Source organism: Pristis pectinata, chromosome 29 (assembly GCF_009764475.1).
Source record: "Pristis pectinata isolate sPriPec2 chromosome 29, sPriPec2.1.pri, whole genome shotgun sequence".
Taxonomy (NCBI): Eukaryota; Metazoa; Chordata; class Chondrichthyes; order Rhinopristiformes; family Pristidae; genus Pristis; species Pristis pectinata.
The window spans coordinates 19516477-19543306 of NC_067433.1; the positions used below are offsets into that span (position 1 = coordinate 19516477).

At 38.6% G+C, this 26830-nt stretch overlaps 1 protein-coding gene and 1 non-coding gene across 2 annotated transcripts in view; one reads left to right on the forward strand and one right to left on the reverse strand.

The window, feature by feature from the left end:
• zgc:152830 (uncharacterized protein LOC767682 homolog) overlaps nt 1–26830 on the reverse strand; it is a 50447-nt gene that overhangs the window by 12198 nt on the left and 11419 nt on the right. The window contains exons 4-13 of the mRNA XM_052041232.1: nt 20014–20079; nt 17281–17363; nt 16830–16938; nt 16158–16282; nt 15633–15732; nt 14858–14933; nt 13347–13432; nt 4780–4884; nt 3106–3181; nt 2704–2822 (exon numbers count right to left, since the gene is read on the reverse strand). Of these exons, the coding sequence (XP_051897192.1) occupies nt 2704–2822; nt 3106–3181; nt 4780–4884; nt 13347–13432; nt 14858–14933; nt 15633–15732; nt 16158–16282; nt 16830–16938; nt 17281–17363; nt 20014–20079 (945 nt within the window). The remainder of the gene's footprint in view (nt 1–2703; nt 2823–3105; nt 3182–4779; nt 4885–13346; nt 13433–14857; nt 14934–15632; nt 15733–16157; nt 16283–16829; nt 16939–17280; nt 17364–20013; nt 20080–26830) is intronic.
• Nucleotides 11717–11788, forward strand: trnaa-ugc (transfer RNA alanine (anticodon UGC)). The gene has a single exon. It is a non-coding gene; the product is annotated as a tRNA-Ala (tRNA).

The window sequence follows — 26830 nt, forward strand, 5'->3', positions numbered from 1 at the left end:
ACCCAAGAAATTCTGCAGATACTGGAATCTGGAACAATACACAAAAAGTGCTGGAGGAACTCAGCAGGTCAGGCAGCATCCATGGACGGAAATGACCAGTCGACGTTTTGGGCCGAGACCCTTCATCAGGACTGGAATGGAAGAGGACAGAAGCCAGAATAAAGAAGGTGGGGTGAGGGGGAGAAGCACACACAGCCAGGGGATAGGCGAGTCCAGGTGAGAGGGGAAGGGGAGAAGATGCAATAAGCTGAGAGGTGATAGGTAGAAGAGGCCAAGGGCTGAAGGAGGAAGAATCCAGTGGGAGAGGGCAGTGGACCATGGAATAAAGGATGGGGGAGGGGAGGAGAGGAGAGATGGGCAGGTCATCAAGGTGGGGGAAGGGAGCCACAGGAATAAGGGAAGACAGAGGAGTGGGGAGGGGGTGGAGTAGGAAAAAGGGGTGGGGTTACTAGAAGTTAGAGAAATCGATGTTAAGGCCATCAGGTTGGAGATATCCCATTCCAATACTGACATGTCTATTCATGGCCTACTCTACTGCCACGTTGAGGCCAGGTGCAGGCTGGAGGAACACCTCATATTCCGCCTTGGGAGTCTCCAACCTGATGGCCTCAGCATCGATTTATCTAATTTCCAGTAACCCCACCCCTTCTTATTCTTCTTCCCCACCCCACCCCCAACTCCTCTGTCTTCCCTTATTCCTATGGCTCCCTTCCCCCACCTTGATGACGTGCCCATCTCCTCCCCTCCCCCATCCTTTATTCCATGGTCCACTGCCCTCTCCCACCAGATTCCTCCTCCTTCAGCCCTTGGCCTCTTCTACCTATCACCTCTCAGCTTATTACATCTTCTCCCCTTCCCACTACCTTCCCCCTCTCACCTGAACTCACCTGTCCCCTGCCTGCGTGTACTCCTCCCCCTCTCCCCACCTTATTCCGGCTTCTGCCCTCTTCCTTCCCAGTCCTGATGAAGGGTCTTAGCCCAAAGCATCGACTGTTTATTTCCCTCCATGGATGCTGTCTGACCTGCTGTGTTCCTCCAGCACTTTGCGTTAAATGGTGACCCCTAGGTCTAGATTCACCCACAAGAACAAATATCTTCTACACATCCATCTTGTCAAAACCCTTCAGAACCTTGTTACAATGTACAAAGTTTAACAGATGATACTCCAATCATAAATAAGCTCCATACATTTCTTCATCTCACCCTCTTCAGTAAATGCTTATTGTTGGGGATCAGGGATTATTCTGGAGTTAGGAAATTATGGATGGCAGATACTAAAATGAGAATCAGTATTCAGGAAATAAAACCTGCTCACAATTTAACTTCAACTGATATTTTAAGGACATCAAAACCAATCACTGGGTGTGGGACATTCGGATTCTGTACCATTGAAACTATGCAGGGGAAGACGCTTCAACTCCCCGTCACTCCATCACTGATATGTCAGTCCTCGGCTTCCTCCACTGCCAAGAGAAGTCCACACGCACACTGGAGGAACATTTCATTTTCTATCTTGGGACCTTGCAGCCTAACGGATGAACATCGAATTCTCCCACTTTAAGTAAGCTCCGCACCCCCCCCCCCCCCCCACCACCACCACCACCTTACCTCTTTCCTTTGTTCCCTCTCCTAGCCTCTTTTTTCTCCTCACTTTATCCTCTCTCCTTTTCCTCCCCTCCCCTCATGCCACCTGCCTCCACACCTTTGACCCATCCCCCTGGTGGATCTGCTCTCCCCTCCTCCCCCGCACCTGCTCTTACTTGCATCTACCTATCACCACCTTGTGCCCACCCCGCCTCCCCTCTTTTGTCCCCTTGCTGTTTTGTCCCCCCTATATATTGGGCTTCCCCTTTCCCTGTCTTCAGTCCTGAAGAATGGTCCTGACCCGAAACATTGACCGCCTGCTTTTCTCCAAGGATGCTGCTTGGCCTGCTGAGTTCTTCAAGCATCTTGTTTTTTTACCATCCTGTATTAACACATTGTTAAAGGCGTACCCCTGCCATTTAATGCACAGTTCAGGACATGTCTATTTGGTCACTTAATATTTTGGCCAGTTGCATATTCAGGGAGCCATCCCTCACTGCAACAAAAGTATATTTTGGGTGTCTGGAGTTTGTGCTCAGAAGCTTTCAGACCAGCCACCAGTATTTGAATATTCAAAGGGGTTTTGCTAGTTGGGATGTGCTCCCATTGCAAAAGTGTAGTTCTGCAAAGTTACCTGACTATATCCAAAATGTTAAAGTGAAATAGGTGATTATAGTCATTCAAACTGTAGTTAATCATTTGTTATCTTTGTATTTAAAAAGTATAAAACATTGTGTGGAGGAGAAACGGATTCTCTCCAGAAGATCTGTCGTGTTGAATAAAGACCTTTTATATCTCCCAGCTCTAGCTTCCGTGTGGCTCAGTTCACCAGTCACAACCCTGAAAGGATGACAGTTCATTTCCCTCCATACCCCCATAGATACTGCCTGACATGCTGAGTTCCTCCAGCACTGTGTGTTGCTACTTATTACTAGCAAACATTCTTTCAAAGTAAGGAGGAATGTTTGCTAATGATAAGTAGCAACACAACCAGGAGAGAGGGAAGAATTAAAAGCCAGGAGAGAGAGAAGAATTTATTTTGTGTTAACCCTGCAGACAGTTTTCCTTGCTTGAGTTGGACCTTGAGCAGTTTTTCTTTGACTGTGGGAGAGTACACACCCTTTCCTTCATGTAGCACAACAGATCCAACATTGCCATCCGCCCCTCAGCATCTGTATTTCCAACCCGAATTCTTCTCTTTGCGCGAGATGTGATAATCTCATCAGCCACATAGCAATCTGCACATAGGTGAACACCACAGATTCAGACAGTAAAATTAAATTGCATTTATATTAGAGGCAAATTTAACAGTAACAGCTGTCTCTGAAAATATAGGCACCATCCAAAAATGTTAGTAGGCTTTTGAGGCAAATGGAAAATAGTTTCTATTCCTAGCTCTGATTCAACTGTTGCTTAACTGGAATTTCATCCAAGCAATACCATCTGCGCAAATCTTCACAGATAAGTATGGTGCAACTGCTGTAACTGATGTTTGATCACATTCTTCTAGGTTCACATTACCTGAACCAACGCTGTTCCTGACCATTGCCATTGCACCAATTACTTTGATTCCCTTGGGTTTCAGAATTGAAAGCACCTGCATTTGGAGATAATCCAAATTAGTAAAAAAAAGTAAAAAACTTCAGAGACCTAGGTGATCTCAATCTTGTAACATAAATGGCTTTGCAATCAAGTAAATCGCCCCAGCAATTAAACTCCTGCATATCAATTAACACCGAGCTTAAAAATGAGATGAAACTTCAGTCAAGATACTTGTAACTGGTCACCTGACTTCAGATACTATACTATTTGAGGCAACATATACAGTTTGAAGAGACCTTCAGTTACTTTCTGGTATTGCTTCACCAGCAGAAATTTTAGCAGCAACTGTACTTGGACTTACTGCGAGGAATTCTCCACTAAACATGTCTGAAAGCACAACCATGCTGCCGCCTGACCCATGACAGTTTTAAGGTAGCACCCACAGTGACACTGCCAATGCTTGTGGTTTTGGTCATTACAGGAAATGTGGAGTTCACTTCTACAAGGAGTAGTTGTAACTTTTAACATGGATCTATCAAAGGGGAACTAGGTAAATACGAGAGAAAGGAATAGTGGTTACATTGATAGGGTCAGTGATGAGGAGACTCATTTAGAGATTAATAAGGAAAAGTTATGCCACTAGAGATAGCAAGAGTTTTTACATATATTTAAAAAGGACGTTAATAGAGTGTTGGTACTACAGAAAGTCTGGGGAATAAATAATGGAAAACAGATGGCATTGAGGATACCTGTAACATCCTAGAAATAGCTGTAGATCAGAAATTTGGAAAAGGGATGAACCGAGGTGAAGGGGGAAACTGCAATCAAAGTGGCTACTGAAATTGCGCACTTGCTGGTTTAATTTTCCCAAATTCCCTAGATTTGGGGAAGATGGCATTAGATTAGAAAATAGCAAATGTAACTCCTTTAAATCAAAAAGGGAGACAGTATGCAGGAAACAAGCCAATTAGTTTAAATGCATCATTGCGAAAATGTTTGAATGTATTCTTAAAAACATGATTAGGCAATGTCAATGGTTTTGTGAAAGGGAAGCATATTCGGAGGTTTTCTTCATTGCAGAGGAGTCCAAGACTAGGGCATAGGTTCAAAGTGAGGTTTAAAGGGGATCAGGAGAAGAATTTTCTTTTCCACCCAGAGGGTGGTTAGAATCTGGAACACTACCTGAGAAGATGGTAGCATCAGAGACTCAACATTTAAAAAGCATCTGGACAATCATGCAAATTGGCTGTGGACCAAGTGCTAGAAAATGGGATTAGTATATGAAGATACTTGGTTGGCATGGACAGAAGGGCCTGTTTCTGTGACAATATTAAAAGCAGCCACATTACAAATTTGTAACTAAGTTATTCATTAGCTTGGTGCTGTGAGACACGTCCGAACCCTGCAGCACAACTGTAAAATATGAAATTATCTTCAACATTCTAGGTTCCTTTCAAGAATATTTAGTGGTCTTTACAATAGTAATCAACATTACTTGGCCAACAGTACTTTTTTCTGAGGGAACTGCATAGACTACGGTCTTACACAGTCAACTACTGCCTAGTGCTCATACTATTGGGGTTAAGAGTTAAAGAAAAAATGCTGAGGCAAGTTATGGACCAACTTAAATAATCAATAGAAGATGGCATGTACCTGGAAGAGCCCAGCAACAGCAGCTGCTCCACATTTGTCTCTGTGCATTCCTGCCATAATACCACCAGCTTTGATGTCTGCACCACCTGTATCATACGTTACTCCCTAGAGGACAAAACATTTTTGTTTGTGTTATGGACTCAGTGAATGTCCCTTTTAGATAGTGTGTGTGTGTGTGTGTGGCGTGCTTACTTCAATAGAAGGTAAAGGACGTAATGACGTTGTTGAAGAAGCAGAACAAGAAGAGAGAAGAGAGATTGAAGGGAGAGAGACACCAGCCTGCTAGTTTCTCTATCGATGGATGAGAAACAATAACGTGTCTACCACTGAAATCCATGTATGGAAGTTGGAAGTAATCCGGTGGAGTTCACTTTGTTGCTGACCTGTAGAAGGAAACAGGTATTTGTGTGGACGACCACGATTCGGATGCTTTTCGGGGTGAGGAAGTCACTACCGAGTAAACACTGAAGTGTCGTTTGGGTTCCATTGTGGAACATTTGGATTTCGTATTTACTCTCTCTATGTTTCTTTACGTCTACGTCTTATCTTCAGCCAACGGTGGTTGTTTAAGAAGCCCTTGCTCGTGTTTCACCTTATGGTTTGCGGAACTGAACTTTAAGAACCATTCCTGAACTTGGAGTTTGGGACTTTGCCACACACACACACACGAAGAGTTTAGTTTTGGGGTTAACGTTCAAGGTTTAACATTTTTGAATTCTAACATACTAACATTTTTACTTTTATTTTACGTATTATCATAAGTAGTGATAAATAAAATAGTTTTTAACACTGAATCATGCTCAGTGTGTTTCTTTTGTTGCTGGTTCGTGACAAAATTGGGGGCTTGTCCGGGATCCAACCCAAAGATTAACGAGTGTCGTCTGGGATCGTTCCCCAGATTGACGAGATTCGTTCGGGATTCAATCCAAAGATTGTTGAGGGAGGTCTGATAAATTCTTTTTAATTGGCTTGTGTGTGTGGAAACCAGCAGCAATGGATATTGAGGCATTTTTGGAGTCACCAACCCTAAAGGGATTGGAGGTGGCGAAAAAGGATGATTTGATAAAAGATTGCTACAAAGCTAAACCTTACAGAAGTAAAGCAGTCTATGAGAAAAGCAGTTATTCATAGAATGATAGTTGACTATTATTTGGAGAAGGAAGTGTTTGAGTTGAGTGAGGTAGTTGAGTTTCCTGAGAGTAAACCAGTGATTTCTGATGTGACTTTTCAACCAGTGGAGTTGGAGGATCTGGAGGAGGAAGAATTAGAACAGTTAGAAGAGTTTTCTGGGAGTGAGTCAGAGATTCCTGTTAGACAGGTGCAGATAGCAAAGATGGAGTTAGAACAAACACGACTGAAGGTCGAGTTGGGACAAAAAAAGATAGAGGCCGAACAAAAGAAATTAGAGGCTGAACGAGAGATAACTCGGATGAAGATAGAGGCTGAACGAGAGCAAAAGAAATTAGAAGCTGATCTAGCAATGAAGCAGATGGAATTGAGGAGGATGGAGCTGGATAGCGAGGAGAAACAGAGGCAGCATGAGTTACAAATGAAGCGTAAGAGTTTGGAATCTGGTTCTGATGATGGTTTTTCAGCCAGCAGGGAGGTTCGATTAGTCCCTCCTTTTGAGGAAGATCAGGTTGATCAGTATTTCTGACATTTTGAAAAGGTTGCTGTGAGTTCAAACTGGCCAAAGGAAGGATGGGCTCTTATGGTACAGAGTGTGATTAAAGGTAAAGCTCAAAAAGCTTATTCTGCTTTGTCTGTTGAGGACGCAGCTGATTATACCAAGGTAAAACAAGCTGTATTGAAGGCCTATGAATTGGTACCTGAAGCTTATAGACAAAAATTTAGAGACTTGAGGAAATCTGCAGATCAGACTTATATGGAATTTGCCAATGGAAAGAGAATATGTTTTGAACGATGGTGCCTGGCTAAAAATGTAGATGGGGATTTTGATAAATTGAAAGAATTGATATTAGTGGAAGACTTTAAAAGATGTGTTCCAGCTGAATTAACAACATATTTAAATGAAAAGGGAGTGGAAACTTTACAAGAAACTGCTAGGTTGGCAGATGATTATGCTTTAACCCATAAATCCAAATGGGGACAACCTAAAACCTTTCAAAAGAGTTACAAGGACAATCCAGGTAAACCGGAGATTAAATTAGGAGGTAATCAAAGAGGGAAGGATGAAAGGAAGCCAGGGCTGGAGAAACCTGTTGACCGTACTTGTTATTACTGTAGGAAACCTGGCCACGTGATATCTAATTGTGCCCTATTGAAGAAAAGGAAGGAAGCTGTGCCCAATGCTTGCTTTCAGGCAATTAAAGATCAAAAAGGTTTAGGAGATGTATCCTTGCAAGAGGTAAAAGTGGAAAAATTGGAGGAGGTGAGAAAGGAATTCCGTTCTTATGTATCAGAGGGTTTTGTTTCACTGAATGATGAGTCACCCCAGGTGCCAGTGAAAATTCTTAGTGATACTGGGGTTTGTCAATCTCTCTTGCTGGACAGTGTTTTACATTTTGGTGAAGAAACTGACACTGGTGAGGTAAATCTAGTGCGAGGCATTACAGGTGACACCATATCTGTCCCTTTACACAGGGTGATTTTAAAGTCAAAGTTCATAGAAGGACCAGTCGAGATAGGGATAAGACCTAGGTTACCAGTGGAAGGAGTTTCTTTGTTATTGGGGAATGACCTTGCAGATGGAGAAATTGTTCCTGTGGTACGGTTAACGACCAAACCAAGGATTGATGAGTCTGAGAATGATCCAGATGTTTACCCATCATGTGCAGTGACTCGAGCTAGAACTAGAGAATTAGCCAAGACCGACAGTCCTGTGCAGGCTGAAGTTGTTCCTTGTGACAGTCCTAAACAGGAAGAAAATTATGATGCCTTATCTGAGACTTTTCTGTCTCCACTGGAGGATCAACATCCTTATAGTGAGCCTGAATTTAAAGATTTGTCTTTGTCAAGGAAGGATTTTATGGTGGAACAGACAAAGGACCCTGAGTTGACAGAATTGAAAGAAAAAGCACTCTCATGTGAGGAGATTGAAAAAGTGCCAACTGGATATTATGTCAAAAATGGAGTGTTTAACAGGAACATGAGGAGGTCTCCATTTCCTCATTATGAGGAATGGGAAGTTATTCATCAGGTTGTTGTTCCAAAAGTTTATAGGGATGAGATTTTAAACCTGGCCCATAGTATGCCTTTGGGTGGTCATTTTGGTGTGAATAAAACTGTAGGGCAGATCTTGAAACAATTCTATTGGCCTGGTTTGAGAAAAGATGTGGTGATGTTTTGTCGAACTTGTCACACATGTCAGATGGTAGGTAAACCAAATCCAAAACTCCCTGTGGCTCCGTTGAAACCAATTCCTGCTTTTGGTGAACCATTTTCGAAGGTGATTGTGGGCTGTGTTGGCCCATTACCAAAGTCTAAAACTGGAAATCAGTATTTGTTAACCATCGTGTGCGCCACTTCTAGATTTCCAGAGGCAATACCCCTTAGATATATTAAGGCCAAGACGGTGTCAAAGGCTCTTTTAAAATTTTTTACCTGGTTTGGTTTGCCAAAAGAAATCCAATCTGATCAAGGTAGTAATTTATGTCAAATTTTTTTCAACAACTAGTCTATGAGCTGGGAGCAAAGCAGATTGTATCATCTGCATATCACCCAGAATCTCAAGGAGCTCTGGAGAGATTTCATTCTACTCTCAAAAATATGCTGAAGACTTATTGCTTTGAAAACACAAAGGATTGGGATGAAGGCGTTCATTTACTTTTGTTTGCCATTAGAGATTCAATCCAAGAGTCATTAGGATTTAGTCCATTTGAGCTTGTATTTGGACATAGGGTGAGAGGACCTTTGGAGTTGTTAAGAGAGCAATGGGTTAATGAGAAAGTGCATTTGAGTCTGTTGGACTATGTCCAAAAATTTAAAACTCGGTTGGAGAGAGTCTGCCAGCTAGCGAGAGAGAATTTGAAAACCAGCCAGATAAGAATGAAGACATATTTTGATAGACATGCTCGGCCTAGGACATTTGCAGTGGGGCAAAAGGTGTTGGTATTTTTCCCTAGCCAAAATAATCCCTTGCAATCTCATTTTTCTGGACCATATGTTATTGAATCTCGAGTGACTGATTTAACATATATAACCAAAACACCAGATAGACGCAAAAAAACACAACTCTGTCATGTAAATATGCTAAAGCCTTATTATGAAAGAGATTCAGTTGTGGCCTTGGTGGATGATGTAAAGGTTGTTTCTAGAATGCCTGATGTTGATGTTGAGGAAGGCCAATTTAGACCAAATATTGTTCCATCGAAACTAAAAAACCAAAATATCCTGGAGAACCTTGAAATGAAGTTGGACCATTTACAAGTTTCACAAAAACAACAGATGAGAGAATTAATTTTAAAATTTAAAAATCTATTCCCAGATGTTCCAAACAGAACATCGATAATTACCCATGATGTTGATGTTGGGGATGCAAAAACCAATCAAACAACACCCATATCGAATGAATGTGGAAAAAAGCAAACTTGATCAGGAAATAAAATACATGTTGGAAAATGATATTATTAGACATTCTACTTCAAATTGGAGTTCGCCCTGTTATTATACCTAAACCTGATGGAATTGTTAGATTTTGCACAGATTACAGGAAAGTGAATGCTGTAACGAAGTCAGATGCTTACCCTATTCCTACGGTGGATGATTGCATAGACAGAGTGGGAAAGGCAAAATTTCTTACAAAGATTGACCTATTAAAAGGGTATTGGTGTGTTCCATTAACAGATAGAGGAAGGGAGATTTCAGCCTTTGTAACGCCTTCTGGATTGTATGAATACAATGTTTTACCATTTGGAATGAAAAATGCTCCGGCAACATTTCAAAGAATGATTAATTCAGTGATTCATGGGTTAAAACATACAGATGCCTACATTGACGACTTAGTGACTGGGAATGATACTTGGGAGGATCACATATCTGCGTTAGAAAGGTTGTTTGAAAGACTTTCCGAAGCTAATCTTACAGTTAACTTGGCTAAAAGTGAATTTGGTCATACCACTGTGACATATCTTGGTTATGTTGTAGGTCAAGGCAAGCAAGCTCCTGTTCAGGCAAAAGTTCAAGCCATATGAGTTCCCTATTCCCACAGGTACGAGGACTGTTAGAAGATTTTTGGGAATGGTTGGATATTATTGAAAATTTTGTAAAAGTTTTGCTGATATTGCTCTTCCCATAACTAATCTTCTGAAGAAGGGAGTAAAGTTTGTTTGGACAGATTCTTGTCAAGAAGCATTTGAGAAGCCGAAAGCCATTTTATGCTACCATCCTGTGCTCAAAACACCTGACTTTGAAAAGCCATTTTCATTAGCAGTAGATGCCAGTGATGAAGCTGCAGGAGCTGTGGTGTTGCAGAAGGGTGACCTTGATGATATTGACCATCCTGTAGCTTACTTTTCAAAGAAATTTAATGAGCATCAAAAGAATTATTCCACCATAGAGAAAGAATTACTGTCACTTGTTTTAGCCTTGCAACATTTCAATGTATATGTTTGCACCGCTCAGAAACCATTGACGGTGTATACAGATCATAACCCATTGGTGCTTCTGAGCCGAGTCAAAAACAAGAACAGAAGGCTGTTAAACTGGAGTTTAATTTTGCAAGAGTTTGATCTCATGATAACTCACATTAAAGGCAAAGATAATGTGATTGCTGATTGTCTTTCCTGATGTTAAATGGGAAACATGTATCTGTACTAATCTGATAGTAATGTTAATAATTATCATGCTACACAACTACAGACTAACTGTATGCACGGTTAAATTTTTCTTGGGAAAAATTTTTTAGGTGGGAGGTGTTACGGACTCAGTGAATGTCCCTTTTAGATAGAGAGAGAGAGTGTGTGTGTGTGTGTGTGTGTGTGTGTGTGTGTGTGTGTGTGTGTGTGTGTGTGTGGCATGATAAAGGATGTAATGACGTTGTTGAAGAAGCAGGAGAGAAGGGAGAGAGACACCAGCCTGCTAGTTTCTCTATCATGGATGAGAAACAATAACTGTGTCTGCCACTGAAATCCATGTATGGAAGTTGGAAGTAATCCGGTGGAGTTCACTTTATTGCTGACCTGTAGAAGGAAACAGGTATTTGTGTGGACGACCACAATTCAGATGCTTTTCAGGGTGAGGAAGTCACTACCGCGTAAACACTGAAGTGTTGTTTGGGTTCCATCATGGAACATTTGGATTTCGTATTTACTCTCTCTCTGTTTCTTTATGTCTACATCTTATCTTCAGACAACGGTGGTTGTTTAAGAAGCCCTTGCTCATGTTTCACCTTATGACTTGCGGAACTGAACTTTAAGAACCATTCCTGAACTTGGAGTTTGGGACTTTGCCACACACACACACGAAGAGTTTAGTTTTGGGGTTAACGTTCAAGGTTTAACATTTTTGAATTCTAACATAATACATAGAATAAAAGTAAAAATGTTAGTATCATAAGTAGTGATTAATAAAATAGTTTTTAACAATGAATCATGCTCGGTGTGTTTCTTTTGTTGCTGGTTCGTGACATTTGCAACAATTACACAACTGGTATCAACTAGTCAATCCAAATGCAATAAATCTTGCTAATCATTCCACAAAAGTGCACACTTTTCTTAAAATAAATTTGCCTAAATCCTTGAAATTGGCAGTTCAGTCCATCTTTCTTAATCCATACAAAATACCCCAGGATCCCACCAACACTACACAATCTTAAAGTCTGTTTGAGATGTTGATTACTTAAAATTAAGTAGTTACTTCATCCATTCCCAATTCTCTCCCCCACTCCACCCCCTCACCTTCAACACTATCTATCACATTACTTTTATATAAACACCTCTAGGAAATCAGCTTTCAAGGAAAATGAGTCCCTCTTATTGGGGATGTAGCTCAGTGGGAGAGCACATGCTTTGCATCCATGAGATCCAGGGTTCAATCCCCAGCATCTCCATGCTGATGACCGCAAATTTTGAAGAATGCGTGGAAATTCCCTGACAATCCCGACGTCACCCTGAGCCCCAGGAAAGTGACATCTAACAGGGATAAATAACTTCCATTATTTTGCTCAACTCCCAGACATGCACCTCTTTGGTCAGTAATCCTTTACAGCAGCACAGTAGTGTAGTGGTTAGCATTATGTTATTACAGCGCCAGTGACACAGGTTCAATTCTGCTGCTGTCTGTAAGGAGTTTGTACATTCTCCCCATGTGTTTGCGTGGGTTTCCTCCAGGTGCTCTGGTTTCCTCCCACATTCCAAAGTAGTACAGGTTAGGAGCTGTGGGCATGCTATGTTGGCACCAGAAGAGTGGTGACACTTGTGGGCTTCTCCCAGCACATTCTCAGTAACGCAAAGACGCATTTCACTGTGTGTTCGATGTACGTGTGACTAATAAATACCTAACATCTATATCTTCTTCACAATTTAGATCTGGCACTAAGGGATTGGTCTCTGCTCAACACTGCTTCTAATACTCTGGTATCTCACTTCTCAAAGAGTACCTGTGTGATCTGACTGAAACACAATGGCTTGGTAGAGAATTCCAATGCATAGTAGGCGCAAATTTCTTTACCCTTGACCACCACAGAACAAAATGGTTAAGGTGGCATACAGGAAGCTGGCTGCATTACTGAGGCATTGAATACAAGAGCAGGGAGGTCATGCCAGAAATTATACATAATACCGTTTAGGGATAAATGAAGCAGTGTATAGTTCTGGTCACTACACTACAGTACTATAGGAACGTAGAAGAGATTTGAGCAGGTTACCAGGGCTGAAGAATTAGTTGTGGGTGACTGGCTGCGCTAGGGTTGTTTCTTTGAACAAAAGAGACTGGGTAGGGGGTGGGGGATTTAATCAGTGTAATATTATGAAGCCTAAAAAATATGAACAAGACTGGACCCTTTCCTTAGCAGAGAAAACAATAGTTAAGGGCACAGATTAAGCCAAGTTACTTTGTAGAGAGGAGTGAGATAATTATCTTCTCCCCTCTTCCCACTCACATTCATCAAGTATGTGGGTTAGGAATACACTGCCTGGTAACACTGAAGCAGTAGAAACCCTAACCACACACCTGCGATAGGCACTTGAAGACCATAATCTTCATGATCATAGCACAAGAGCTAAAATTTGCAATTCTTGCTGGCACAATGGGCTAAACTGCCTCCTTCTGAGACATAAACTCAAGTATCTATAATTAAGGGACTTTAAAACTAACTTCAATTTTAAGTCAGAAGTGTAGGTGCTGGAGATCAAAAACAAAATGCCAGAAACACACAGCAGGTCAGGCAACATCTGTAGGTAGAGAAACAGTTAACATTTCAGGTCAAAGGCCCTTCACAGATGCTGTCTGGCCAGCTGAGTGTTTCCAGCAGTTTCCAATTTTTGATTTCAGATCAGACCAAAAATCTATAGCGCTGGTGTTCAAAATTAATTGAAATGATAAAAACGTTGCAGTGCCATTAAAAAAAGAGATATGCATCAATCTTAAGCCACTACGTCACTTTACACCTTGCCAACAAGCAGGACTGTTTTATCTATGGCACCTTCTCCAGCGTATTCCAGTTCAATAACCCGTCCCTGATGACGTGCTACACCTGCAGGGATTTGGGGGAGGGCGAAGAGAAACAAAATCACACATTCTTAGACATCACCATTTAGTCCGTTATATGGCCACAAGTCATCATCTAACTTGAGAATGCAAGAACATAAAGAATTTGCTTTGAGTAGATCACTAAAAAAATTCAGTGACTTAAGTACCAGAATCACATTTCCAATACTTCAGATTAGAAGTTCCATCAGTTGTTAGGTAACAAAAAGATATTGCAGTGACCATTTCCATCTTTGGAAGCACTCTTGAAGACAGATGCAAAGAATTCAATTAGTGCCTTAACACTGCCCTCAGCATCTATGTGAAAGTTCTCATTTTTGGCCTTAATAGGCCCCCACTCCTCCATATACCACCCTTTTACTATTTAATGCCTAAAGAACACGTGTGGAATCTCCTGTTATGTCAACAACTCATCTTCTCTTGCACTGCCTCATTTCAGTTTTCACTTCCCTTCTGATTCTTTTGAAATAAGTAACAGTACTGAGATTTCCATGTACAGGATTATAGAATTACATGATTAGAATAAAAACATCAGAATTCACCCACTCTGAAGTAACAGTTTAATAGACTGCAAATTGTCATAGGCTTCCCAAATTCTGTGCTATGATACACGTGTAATAGATTAAACAAAAATGTCAATTTAATTTAGAATATCTAGAAAGAAAGTCTCCACAACTTTATGGACTTGTAGTGAGTGCTGTATAATTTGTTAATCCCCCATTTCTGTGACTTCCAAAGATAGACACAAGAGACTGCAGATTCTGGAATCTGGAGCAACAAACAATCTGCTGGAGGAATTCAGCAGGTAGCAGGTGGAGCAGTGACTGTGGGGGGGTTCTGGTGGAGAAGGAATGTTGACATTTTGGCTCAAACACCCTGCATCAGGACTAAGAGTGGAGGTGGTTAGTATAAAGAGGAGAGGGGGAGTGGTGCCCACAAGAGTCAAAGGAAATTGGTTGACTGAGGTGAAAAATGGGCAGGTTGCGCAGGGGACAGGAGTGGAGCTGGGAAACAATAGCATTCTCTTTCTCTGCCTCCATCATCCACTTGCTATTGTCTCCCAACTCCACTCCCTTGCCTCCCTGACAATCTGCTCGGCATCTTTCACCCTTCCTCAGTCCACCAATCACCTCGGGTGCCTGTCTCATCACTCCCCTTTCTCTTTATACTGACCATCTCTCCTCTCAGTCCTGATGCAGGGTTTTGACACGAAATGGCAACAATTCCTTCCCCTGCCGCCCCACAGATACTGCTCAACCTGTTGAGTTCATCCAGCAGATGGTTTATTGTAACAAAGATGGAACTCATTAAAAGAATAGATTTCCAGTTGTATTGGATTCTAGCACAAGCAGCAAGTGATTTTATCAAAAGCACATTTTTATTCAGAATGCAACTGTATGCACCAACTTACCTTTAGCACAGCGATTGACTGCTGCAAAGCATGGGTATTGCTCCTGTAGAGTTGTTAAATTGCTAGTCACCGAAACCTGGCAACAAAAGAGATTATTGACTTAAACTAGCTTTAAGACTAATAAGCTCAGACCAAGAAGACGTGCATATGAAGAGCTATGTATTTATTAACTATATATAATTTATATGAAGATCTTTTCTATTATTCCTTTGCATTCTGCAAGCTAACTTACAACAGGATTAGTTCATTTTACAGCATTGTGTCAGAAGTCAGCTATCAAATCACAATCCAGAACAGAACAACGCAAAAGGCATCTCAATTTAAAGCTGTACCCAATTTAACAAAAAAAAGTTGCTTAGTCAATTAAAACAAGTTCTACTTAACAAAATAAAAATCAACTCCATCAAAAGCTCCAACTTTCATCATTCAAATGGTTATTTATGTAGTTGGAAAAGAGAAACTGTGACCACTTGAAAAAAAGAAACCAATTACATTATGTTCTCGAATGTATACCCAGAGTATGGTGGAAGCAGATTCAACAGTACTTTTAAATGCATAAATAAATGAAGAAAAATCTGCTGGGCATTGGAGAAAGCAGAGAAGTGGAGCTGATTGGACCGTCTTTTTCAGCTGGCACAAAGGCACAGAGCTGATTGGGCTTACACTCTGATTTTAAGAATCAATTTCAAAAATATTTCAAGTACATGAAAGCAAAAACTAGATTTTTCAGATATTTCAGAACAAACATATTGTGCCGAAGTGAACACTTACTTACAGAGACAACAGAATTACGAAAAATATTCTGAACATAGTCAGCCACATTTGGAGCGGCCATTCGCTCTGGGTCAGATCCACCAATATCTCTGCATACAGTTCTGGAAAGACATAATTTTAACTCAAACAAGTTGTTAGATGCAGGCAACTCATTAAATTTACACTTACGAGGAATCACATGATTCAGAAATCACATGAATCTCTGGACTTCCAATTTCATAACTTCACTGCTTTTTTTTAATGGATTCCTTTAACATGGATTTCACTCTGGACAGTGGAACAATTCAACATAGTCAACTGAATGACAGTATTTCTTAAATATGTACTGTTTGGAACACACGAGATCAAAGTTTCCAAATTATAATATATAGGACATTCTTCAAATTAACAAATGTAAAAATCCCTCATGTAGTTATGCTATTTTAATCTAAAAAAAATGAGGCCTCTGTTTATGTTTCAATGGCTGCTCCATTGTTGTACATTTTAGGTGACTTTTAACCTTGTATGACCCTGCAGTAGTTCTTACCTGCCCTCCTCCAGTGCTGATGCCAGTTGCACAAGTTTCTTCCCTTCCTCCTCACCGGAGGCCCATACACCTAGATAGTCTACTTTAGTAGCCTTTTCTTTGTGTGCTTCACGGATTTCCAATGGCTGCAATATAACGTGGGAACAGGTTTAGTTAACTGGTCAGCAAAACTTTCTGAAAGAAATTTAAATGGGTCATAACATATCAGATCAACAATTTATGATCGATGTAAAAATGTTCTAATTCAGCACAACTCTTACTACACTAGAGAGATGTTCCACAAAACACCTCCCCCTCCATGTCCCTCCTGAAATATCAATTGTAGCTTCAGTAAACACTCAGAACAATACAAAGAACATTGTAAAGCAAAACAAAAATGTAGATGCTGGAAATCAGAAATCAAAGCAGGTGACAGATAATCAACGTGAAGTACAAATTGTTTCTGTCTTTACAGATCTACCTGATCTGTTGAGTATCACCAACATTTTGTTTTTAATCCACAAGTGATGAGCAACCAAGTGTTCACAGTGCTGACTGGGTACAGTGTTTATTGTGGAATTCATTGATGTGGAAGAGTCAGTGAAAGGAAATCCCTTCTTTCCAGAACCACTGCAAACTGACTTTTGGCTTAACAAATGATTTGAAAATTATCCAACTAAATGCTGTACTTACAACATACAAAGCATGTAAAGCTCCGAGCACGGTGACCAAGGAAGCATCTTTGAACAATCCTTCTGGGGGACATACCAAGATGGGCTTTACCATGCCAGCCTTCAGAGCACTGGGAAACAAAGTCAAAGGTTTAATATATGTGCTCCTAACCTTGCAAAGCACAAATTATTAACAGGAACTGAGAACTTTCTCACTTTTGTAGTGCAAGTATGGCAGGGGGTAGATGCAACACAAAACTCCTTCTGCAACATGCCAAAGTTTTTCACCTTACGTCCAAGGAAAGTAAAAGTTGAGTTAACCTTGTTAGTGCAAGTATCCTTTGAACAGCAAAATGCACCATCCATTGGAGAATAGAGACCCAATGCAGATTTCACTATTTTAATACATTTCAGGGAATGGGAGATAGAGAACATTAATCAAAGCCGACTGTTCTCGACATCAGTTCACGTACCGCTTGATGCCACTGGTAGCTGCATCACTAAATCTCCGCACATCATCGTAATCTCTGTTGAGAGGTCCAGTTGGCGAAAAGATCTATAAAGATAAGTTTGAATAGTTTACAATTACCATGCTGGATGATTTCATTGCCTAAATTTTATTCAGTAATATTCCTTTATAAATATCATAGAGTGATTCACTAAAAGACAGCACCCATTATGTAATTGGACCTTTCATTCCTGGCAACATTCTAGTAGATTTGTCCTGCACTCTACAAGGTCGGAGTATGGTAACCAGAACTGAATGTAGTACTTCAAGAGTTTGAGACAAACTTAGTATCAGCACAACTTCCCCAGTTTGGTACTCTTCCTCCAAATCCTTTTTAAATTCCTTCCACCTTCAATGTAAAAGTATCCCCAGGGCTATTTCTGAACTCTATAAAACCAAATCAATTAGTTTATGTCTCTCGCCTTTAACCTTCCTACAAAAATGAGTCAATTCACACTTGTATTACATTTATAAACTTGATTTATTCATTCAAATTATGAATCATCTATAAACTCATATCAAAACCCAAATACTTAATGTAATAGAGTCAGAGTAACAGCACAGAAACAGGGTCTTTGGCCCAACTTATCCATGCCCACCAAGATGCCCATCTAAGCTAGTCACATTTGCTGGCATTTGGCCCATATCCCTCTAAACCTTTCCTATCCATGTACCTGTCCAAGTGTCTTTTAAATATTGTTATTGTACCCACCTCAACCACTCCCTCTGGCAACTCGTTCTATATATGCTCTACCCTCTGCGTGAAGTTGACCCTCAGGTCCCTTTTAAATCTTTCCCTTCTCACCTTAAACCTGTGCCCTATAGTTTTTGATTCTTTCCCTGGGAAGCAAAATTACAGCTGCAGTTTTAATAGCAATCCCCAAAGATCCGAGTGCATTCCTTTAATCTGAGGAAAAAGTGGTTACCACAATTTTTAGCTTTGTCCCTTTTCAGTTTATTATCCTTGCTGCCACCGTCCTTTCAATTAGCACACCATTTCATATATTGAATATTTTGTATCTTTACATCTATAGTGACTTCATTATATTATACTTTTCCCAAATGGCAATTTTTTCTCAGACTGCCTCCCAAAATTTTTACACTGGCTTTGGGTTGACTGGATTAGTTGTCTTAATGACTCACCTCTTTCCCAAAAAAAAGGTGAAACAATCCTGATCTTCCAGTTCCCTGGCAGAATTGGATGATTAATCAAAGTCTTCACAATCGCTACCCTTACTTCCTTCTCTAACCTAAGGTGCATCTCATCCAGATCAGGCAACTTTTCTAACTTGAGTGCTGCTAAGGTATTGGTTCGTAGCCTTTCATGAGAATTTGTGTGAAAATTGGTTGCCACATTTCTTGCATTAGAACAGTGGGAGCAATTCAATGGCAGTTTGGGATTGGCACTTTGGGATTTCCAGAGACCAAGAAAGGCATTATTAAGGGCATTTTCTTTTCACTTTTTAATCTTATCATCTATACCTCCTTTTTTTGTTACTACAAATGGCAGCATCCTCTTAAATAAAGCTCAAGTTTTGCATTCACTTATGTAACTCACCAATATTATCATACTTTGACACTTTTCTTTGTTTTAAAAAGGATTTTTTTCCACTTTTTGTATTTGACTTGGTTCTCTGCTGAAAAATATAGTTTTCATAATCCTCCATTTTCTATTTTATTCTCAATATCTTCAGTCATCCCAAAAATTCAGTTTGATCTGCTTTCTTCTATACACCCAGGAAGGTACATATATAGTGTGTACCCAAATCTTATTGTTTTGTCTAGCAACATAGCTGAACCAGATGTCCATGTATAATATCAAACTGATCCCTCTTTCAAGTAACTACTAACATCAGATTATTCCTTGAACTTTTCCACAAACATTCCAAACAGATTCTGATCACCCAAATACTCTCATTAAATGCACTCCATTCAAAAATCAAATCAGCACCATTTCCTTTTTCAAATGAACTGGAAACATGCCAAACAGAATATTTCTAGGAGTTCCTCCTCTTTTTATATTATTTTCCAGACATTGCAAAGGTGTCATTATTGTATGAACTGTTTTCATTGAAATTTTACATTACCAATAATTAACAATGCAACTTCATTCCAACCTGCCCAGTGATTAGCTCATGTGAATCCCCTTCCGTGTAGCCCTACCTAGTTTTTACCTGTACTACATCAATGCACTCTGTACTACCTCAATGTAACTGCACTATGTAATGAATTGACATGTACGATCGGTTTGTAAGACAAGCTTTTCACTGTACCTCGGTACAAGTGACAATAATAAACCAATACCACCAATGAAAACTCCATGTAACAAGTTAGCCAATACTCAGCTTTCCACAGTGCTATTTTAAAATATATAGCATTAGCTGCTCCATCAAGAGGAAAAAGTTTGTACTTTTTGAACAAAAGATGAAAAGGAAAACAAACAAGCCTCATGTATAAACCTCAAGAACAGTGGGTGGGATTTATCCACATTTAACTTATGGGAATACATGGGCACCAGTCTACAGTTTATGCCTTCATAGATGGAACTGAACAACTTCCTTTTGCTGAAAGATACCATACACAAACTTCAGTCAACGTTATAGCCAGCCAGTTTTCATTAAAAACAGAATCCAAGGAAATCCAAACATCTGCAGCTACACAGAGGGAAGAAAGACTGCTGCATCCTTGATTTACTCACCACTCTAGCTCCTGGAAGATCAGGAGCATGGACCAACACCACTTCCTGCTCCAATGAAGCATCAAGCTGGAAGACAGAATTCAGTCACGTTAAGCTTTACAAGCATTTGATAAAAAAAGTTAACAGAAGCATTTGAACATTTCTGGGAACATTTGGCCTATGCCCAGAAAGAGTTGCTGAACTGCTCATTAAGCGACATTCAGCTTAAAGATACTGAAATGAAAACTTGACCTGCACCAAACCCCAACCCCGAAGGCCAACAATTGCCTGCAATATCAAGAACCCCATCCCTGGTCCAAGAACACACCATGTTCACTTGCCCCAAGTATCAGAGGCCCCCTGCCTTCATCCTTTGCATCCAACTTTCAAACAATCTCCAATCCTTAAGCACAAGCACATTTTATAAAGAATCTGTGGCTTTTGACCCAATCTAACCCAAGTCAGGAGATCCAAATTTATTTATTTATTTATTTTTAAAAAAGATTTCAGCACCAACCTGACCCAAACTCAAATACAGTTGTCTTGTCATACTCTGGTTAAGCAGCCAAACTTTAATTTGATGGAGCCAGAAACAGTCAGGTTGACATTTGAATCTACAGTCATCACCCTTTAGTTGACTAATTTAACTGCAAGTCATTGGGAAATTATCTAAAAATTGGCTGCCCTTCATCCCATCATTCCTTAAACTGATCTTCCATTTAATGACCAATCAACATACCAGCATCAAAGCGCAAAAGACGCATTGAAAACACCCGAGTCTGTTGGTGGCGCTCGATGGACTAAGTCATAACTTGGCTTTGGTCCAGGCACTTTTCATTCTATTATTTACCACCCTTTAATAAGTCTTTTACAATACTGGCACAAGTTTAACCTTGATTTTTAACTGTTAAAATGACCACCAGATCTAAAGCCTCTGCTAATGGTAAAGGTATTGGAAACCAACCTACTTTGGAAGCTATTTCTAACCTGGATAGAAAGTTTGATCAGAGTTTTGCTGAACTGGTCTATTTTGAAAGACTTTGAAGACAAACAAAATACTCTTATCCAGGAGAATGCCAAACAAAGGCAATTAATTGCTGAACTTGACCAAGCTGGTAAAGAGAGATGCCAAACTCCACTCACTTGAAAAAGCCTTAATTATGACCAAGCAAAACCTGGAAAAGCAACAGAGGATCATCGACCAGGAAGGATGCAGCAGGAGGAAAAATTTAAGGATCATCAATTTTCCAGAAAATACTGAGACTGGCAACCCTACGGAATTCTTTTCTAATCTTTTGGTCGATGTTTTTGGTTCCGAAATGTTCCCTCTTCAGCCCATTTTGGATAGGGCTCACAGAGCATTAAGATCTAAACCTGCTCCGGATCAAAAACCTCAGCCAGTAATACTGAGATTTCATTTTGTCAGCGTCAAGGAACTCCTGATTCGTACCGCTTGTAGACATGGAATGATTCAATTTAAACAATGGAAGTTCCGAATAGTTGAAAATTACACCCCAGAAGTTTTGAAAGAAAGACTGACCTACAAACCAATTATGGCTTGTCTCTATCAAAGCAATTATCATCCCGCAAGGTTGAGAATTTCATTACCTGATAAATCTCGCAAATGGTTCAAATCTGTCCAAGAAGCCGAGAATTTTCTTTTGAATTAGCTTTTAATTTTTAGAAGCTAAGAAATGTGGAAGAGACACTGTTTTTCCTTTGACTTACTACCTACTTGTTTTATTATATAATTAATTTTTAGATTTAAACCTCTTTTCTTCTTTTAATATTTTTAATGTTTTGTTTTAATAACAAGAACTTAACAAAATGACTGATCGTTTGCTTTCTTTTCAAAATAATTATTAAACCGTATTTTTTAACTGTCAGCTGTTAACGCCCTTTGGCTCTATTTCAATCTCACAACTATGCTGTGAGTTCGTTATCTGTGTTTGTATTATGTTGTTCATTTTTAGACAAAACATGGTGGTTTATATATTTTTTCAATTTGGACTACTGCCACCAATAGAACAGGGGTTAGTTCTATTAGAGGGTAGCTTACTGGCTGCCTATTGGCCAGCTTTCGAGCTGCTGGGGGAGGGGGTGGGGTTGTTTTTAATGTCTTTCTTCTGGGCTAAACTACAAATTTTTCTAAATTGTCATCACATCTGTTTCCACTTTGAATATTTTTTTTTACTTCTTCCTGTTGGTAAGACTCCGAAATACCAAGATTAACCCTTTACATACCATGTTTTTTAATCTGTTAAAATTGATGACTATTAATTTTATTTCATGGAATGTTAATGGCTTAAATAATCCACTTAAACACAAGAAGATTTTTAAAGCTTTTCATAGATTAAACGCTCAGATTATTTTCGTTCAGGAGACTCACATCAGGAAGAAAGATAATCAACGTTTTTTCAGATTTTGGAGGGGTCAACAGTTCCATTCAAATTCACAAGCAAAGGTGAATGGAGTTTCTATTTTTATAGACTCCTCAATTTCGTTTGTCCATCATGAGACAATATCAGACCCAAACGGTAGATTTTTATTAATTATTGGTCTGCTTCATAATAAAAAAAGTTGTTATGGTTAGTGTTTATGCACCCAATGCAGATCACCCTGAATTTTTTTAAAAACATCTGTTTGCATTTTTTCCTAATTTAAATGAATACACTCTGATTATGGGTGGAGATTTTAACTGTTGTCTAAACCCTTCCATGGATAGATCGGTGTCAAATCCTGCACTTCCAAACAAATCCGCTGTCTTTATTAATTCCTTTTTAGTAGAATCCGGAATTTTAGATGTTTGGAGATTTCTACACCCATATGATAAAGAATTTTCATTCTTTTCTCATGTTTACCATAACTACTCGAGGACTGATTATTTTTTTATTGATGCTAGACTAGCTCCACTTACCACGGACTGCAAATATGATGCAATTGCCATTTCTGATCATGCACCATTGACTTTATCAAATTACCAGATGTATCCTTTGATGTCAGACAATGACGATTTAATCCTTCTTTATTACAAGACTCAGATTTCATCCAATTTATTAAAGAACAGATTTCATTTTTCTTTTTAACTAATTTTACTTAAAGAATTTCCAGCAGGACAATATGGGATACTTTTAAAGCATATATCCGTGGTCAAATTATTTCATATTCCGCTGGTTTGAAAAAATGAACTAATAATGAAATATGTATATTGGTTGACAAGATTAAAGAAATCGATAAAAAATATTCTGATACTCCAAATCTGGAGCTTTTTAAAAAGAGAACAGAACTCCAATTACAACGTAGTTTATTATTAACATCTTCAATTGAAAATCTACTACTTAAAAACAAAAGTCAATTTTATATACATGGTGACAAATCCAGTAAATTATTGGCCAACCAATTGAAAGCTACTTTATCTAAACGTCAGATTAATAAAATTTGTAAATCAGATGATACCTACACGATAGATCATGTTCAAATCAACAAATCCTTTCAAGAATTTTATTCTTCTTTATACCAATCAGAATCCCCTGAGGATCCTACACTAATGTATGAATTTTTGAGATCTGAAGATTCCCCAACTGTCTTTAAATGAATGTTCTACATTAGATGCTCCCATTTTGGAAGAAATAAAGAAAGTAATATTTTCAATGAACTCGGGTAAAGCACCCAGCCCTGACGGATATACAGCTGAATTTTTAAAATCCTTTTCTGATATTCTTGTTCCCTGGTTAGCCAAAATTTTTTAAAGATGCCCTATCAGTGGGTAAACTACCACAATCTTTCTATGAAGCAACTATTTCTTTAATTCTTAAAAAGGATAAAGATCCCACTGATTGTGCATCTTATAGACCTATTTCTTTATTAAATGTAGATTCAGAAATATTTTCCCAAAATATTGGCCTTTAGACTGGAAAAGATTCTCCCACAAATTCTCTCTGAAGACCAGACAGGATTTATTCAGAATCGTTATTTACATTTTAATATCAGGAGATTAATGAATATTACATATACCCCTTCATCCCAAATTCCAGAATGTGTTGTTTCACTAGATGCTGAAAAGGCGTTTGACAGAGTCAAATGGGAATATCTATTCACACTTCAAAAATTTAATTTTAACCCTAAATTTTTATCTGCCATTAAAATGATTTATTATACACCTATGGCGTCAATACTTACTAATAATCAAAGATCTCCTTTGTTTAGGCTTTTTTGAGGTACTAGACAAGGTTGCCCGTTAAGCCCTTTATTATTTGATATTGCTTTAGAACCCTTGGCTATAGCACTTCGGGACTCTTCAAATGTATGTGGCATTACTCGCAGACAGATGATTCATAAGCTCTCTATGCAGATAACCTGTTACTTTATATTTATAATCTGGATGAATCTATCCTCGCAGTACTATCACTACTAGATCAGTTTAGTGTTTTTTCTGGCTATAGATTAAATCTTAATAAGAGCGAACTTTTTCCATTGAATATGCAAACCCCAATTTATAGCCAATTACCTGTCAGATTGGTAACTGACTATTTTATGTATTTAGCTGTTAAAATTACCAAGAAACATAAGGACTTATTTAAAGCTAATCTATTGCCTTTAATTGACCATGTTAAACAATTGTTTACTAAGTGGTCTCCACTGTCTTTATCATTGGGAGGCCAAATTAATGCGGTTAGGATGAATATTTTACCAAAATTTTTATATTTATTTCAAGCAATTCCAACTTTTGTCCCGAAATCTTTTTTTGACACTATTGATTCTAAAATCCTTTCATATATTTGGCAGAATAAAAACCCAAGGTTAAGTAAGAAATATTGTTAAAAACTAAAAAAGGATGGTGGTTTGGCCTTGCCTAACTTTAGGTTATATTATTGGGCAATTAATATCAGATATTTAATTTTTTGATACAAGATTTAGATGTAATTCAATGCCCCAAATGGGTTTACCTTGAGCACCAATCAGTACTTGAATTTTCATCAGTTTCTATTTTAGGAGCTTCACTCCCTTTTGCACTTACCAAATTAAGTAAACATACGACTAACCCAATTGTTAAACATACAATACGAATATGGTTTCAATTTCGTAAATTTTTTGGATTGAATAAATTTAACTTGTCAAATCCCATTCAACCTAATTTTTTCTTTCATCCATCCAGAGTTGACTCAGCTTTTTCCATATGGAATAGGAAGGGAATAGTATGTTTTCGTGATCTATTCATTGATAACTTTTTCATCTTTTGAACAATTGTCTAATAAATATAATTTGCCTAGATCACACTTTTTTCGATATTTGCAGATTAGAAATTTTTTTAAAACTACTATACCCTCTTTTCCAACACCTTACAAAATTGAAACTATGGAAAAAATTTTAGTTCTTAATCCTTATCAGAAGGGCTTGATAGCAATAATTCATGATTTAATTATGAAAATACATCTAGAATCATTGGACAAAATTAAGAATGAATGAGAAAGCGAACTCCAGACATCTTTACCTATAGAGACTTGGAAGAAAATTCTTCATTTAGTTAACACATCTTCAATGTGTGCCAGACACTCGTTGATACAGTTTAAGGTAGTTCACAGGACCAATATGTCCAAAGATAAGTTAGCTCGTTTTTATAACCATATAAATCCTATATGTGATAGATGTAAATTGAATGTGACTTCTTTGACACACGTTTTGGTCCTGTCCTCTTTTGTAAAAATATTGGAAAGACATTTTTTTACATTATTTCAAACGTATTGAAGATTGATTTACAACCACTATCACTGCAATTTTTGGATTACCAAGGATAGAGTCTAGCCATTTATCTGCTTCCGCTAACCGTATGATTGCTTTTGTTACATTAATGGGCAAACGATCCATTTTGCTTAAATGGAAGGATCCAATACCCCCTACTATTTTTCAATGGTTTTCTCAAACTATATCATGTTTAAACTTGGAAAAAATTAGGAGTGGTACTGTTAATCCTTCGCTTAAATTTGAAGATATTTGGAATCCATTTATTCAATACTTTCACATGACGTAGATCCCCTTTCAATAACTTTCCAACTTAGAGGAACGGAGTTGACGACATAATATTGCTCTGTTTCTACTGAGAAATTTTAGCCCAGTTATTTTTTTTTGTTGTTTGTTTTTTTTTGAATTTTTTTTTTGTTTAGTTTATTGTTTACAATTTTTCTTATTGATTTGGGTTTTTTCTCTCTTTTTTAATTTATATAATAAATCTTTTTCTTTCCTTTCTTTTATATTATATTCATGTACTAAGATCGTTGGATCTACAGATTTTTTTTATATTTTATTGTTCTTTATGATTATCTATGCTATGATTGTTCTCCTGATCTCTTTGTATTACATGTATAAATATTGATGCAATATATCAAACTGTATTAATTTGAAAACTAATAAAAAGATTGAAGAAAAGAAAGAAAACACCCAAGGTCAGGACTGAAGGATCTATGAGGGGGCAGTTCTAACTGCTGCACTACAAAACAGCTTCCAGTTTCTCCTATTTCCATAAAAATGACCATTCCTTGACCACTGTGTTGTCCAGAATCCCTACAAATTGACCACTATCTCTTACCCTATTCCTCCAGCCAAACAGACTTGCCCATTCTTATAAACTACTGCCACATAACTAAAGTCCAAAGTTCAACATCTAAAATCCATGATCATCTTTTCCAGAACTTGAGGATATTTTATAATTTATTAACTTTTTGGGATCAGAACACTACTGGCAAGGCTGGTATTTACTGCCTATCCCTAAATGTCTAGAGAGGCAGTGGCTTGAGCTGCAGTAGTTCTTCTGGTGATATTGCTCTTTCAGTACTGTTGGAAA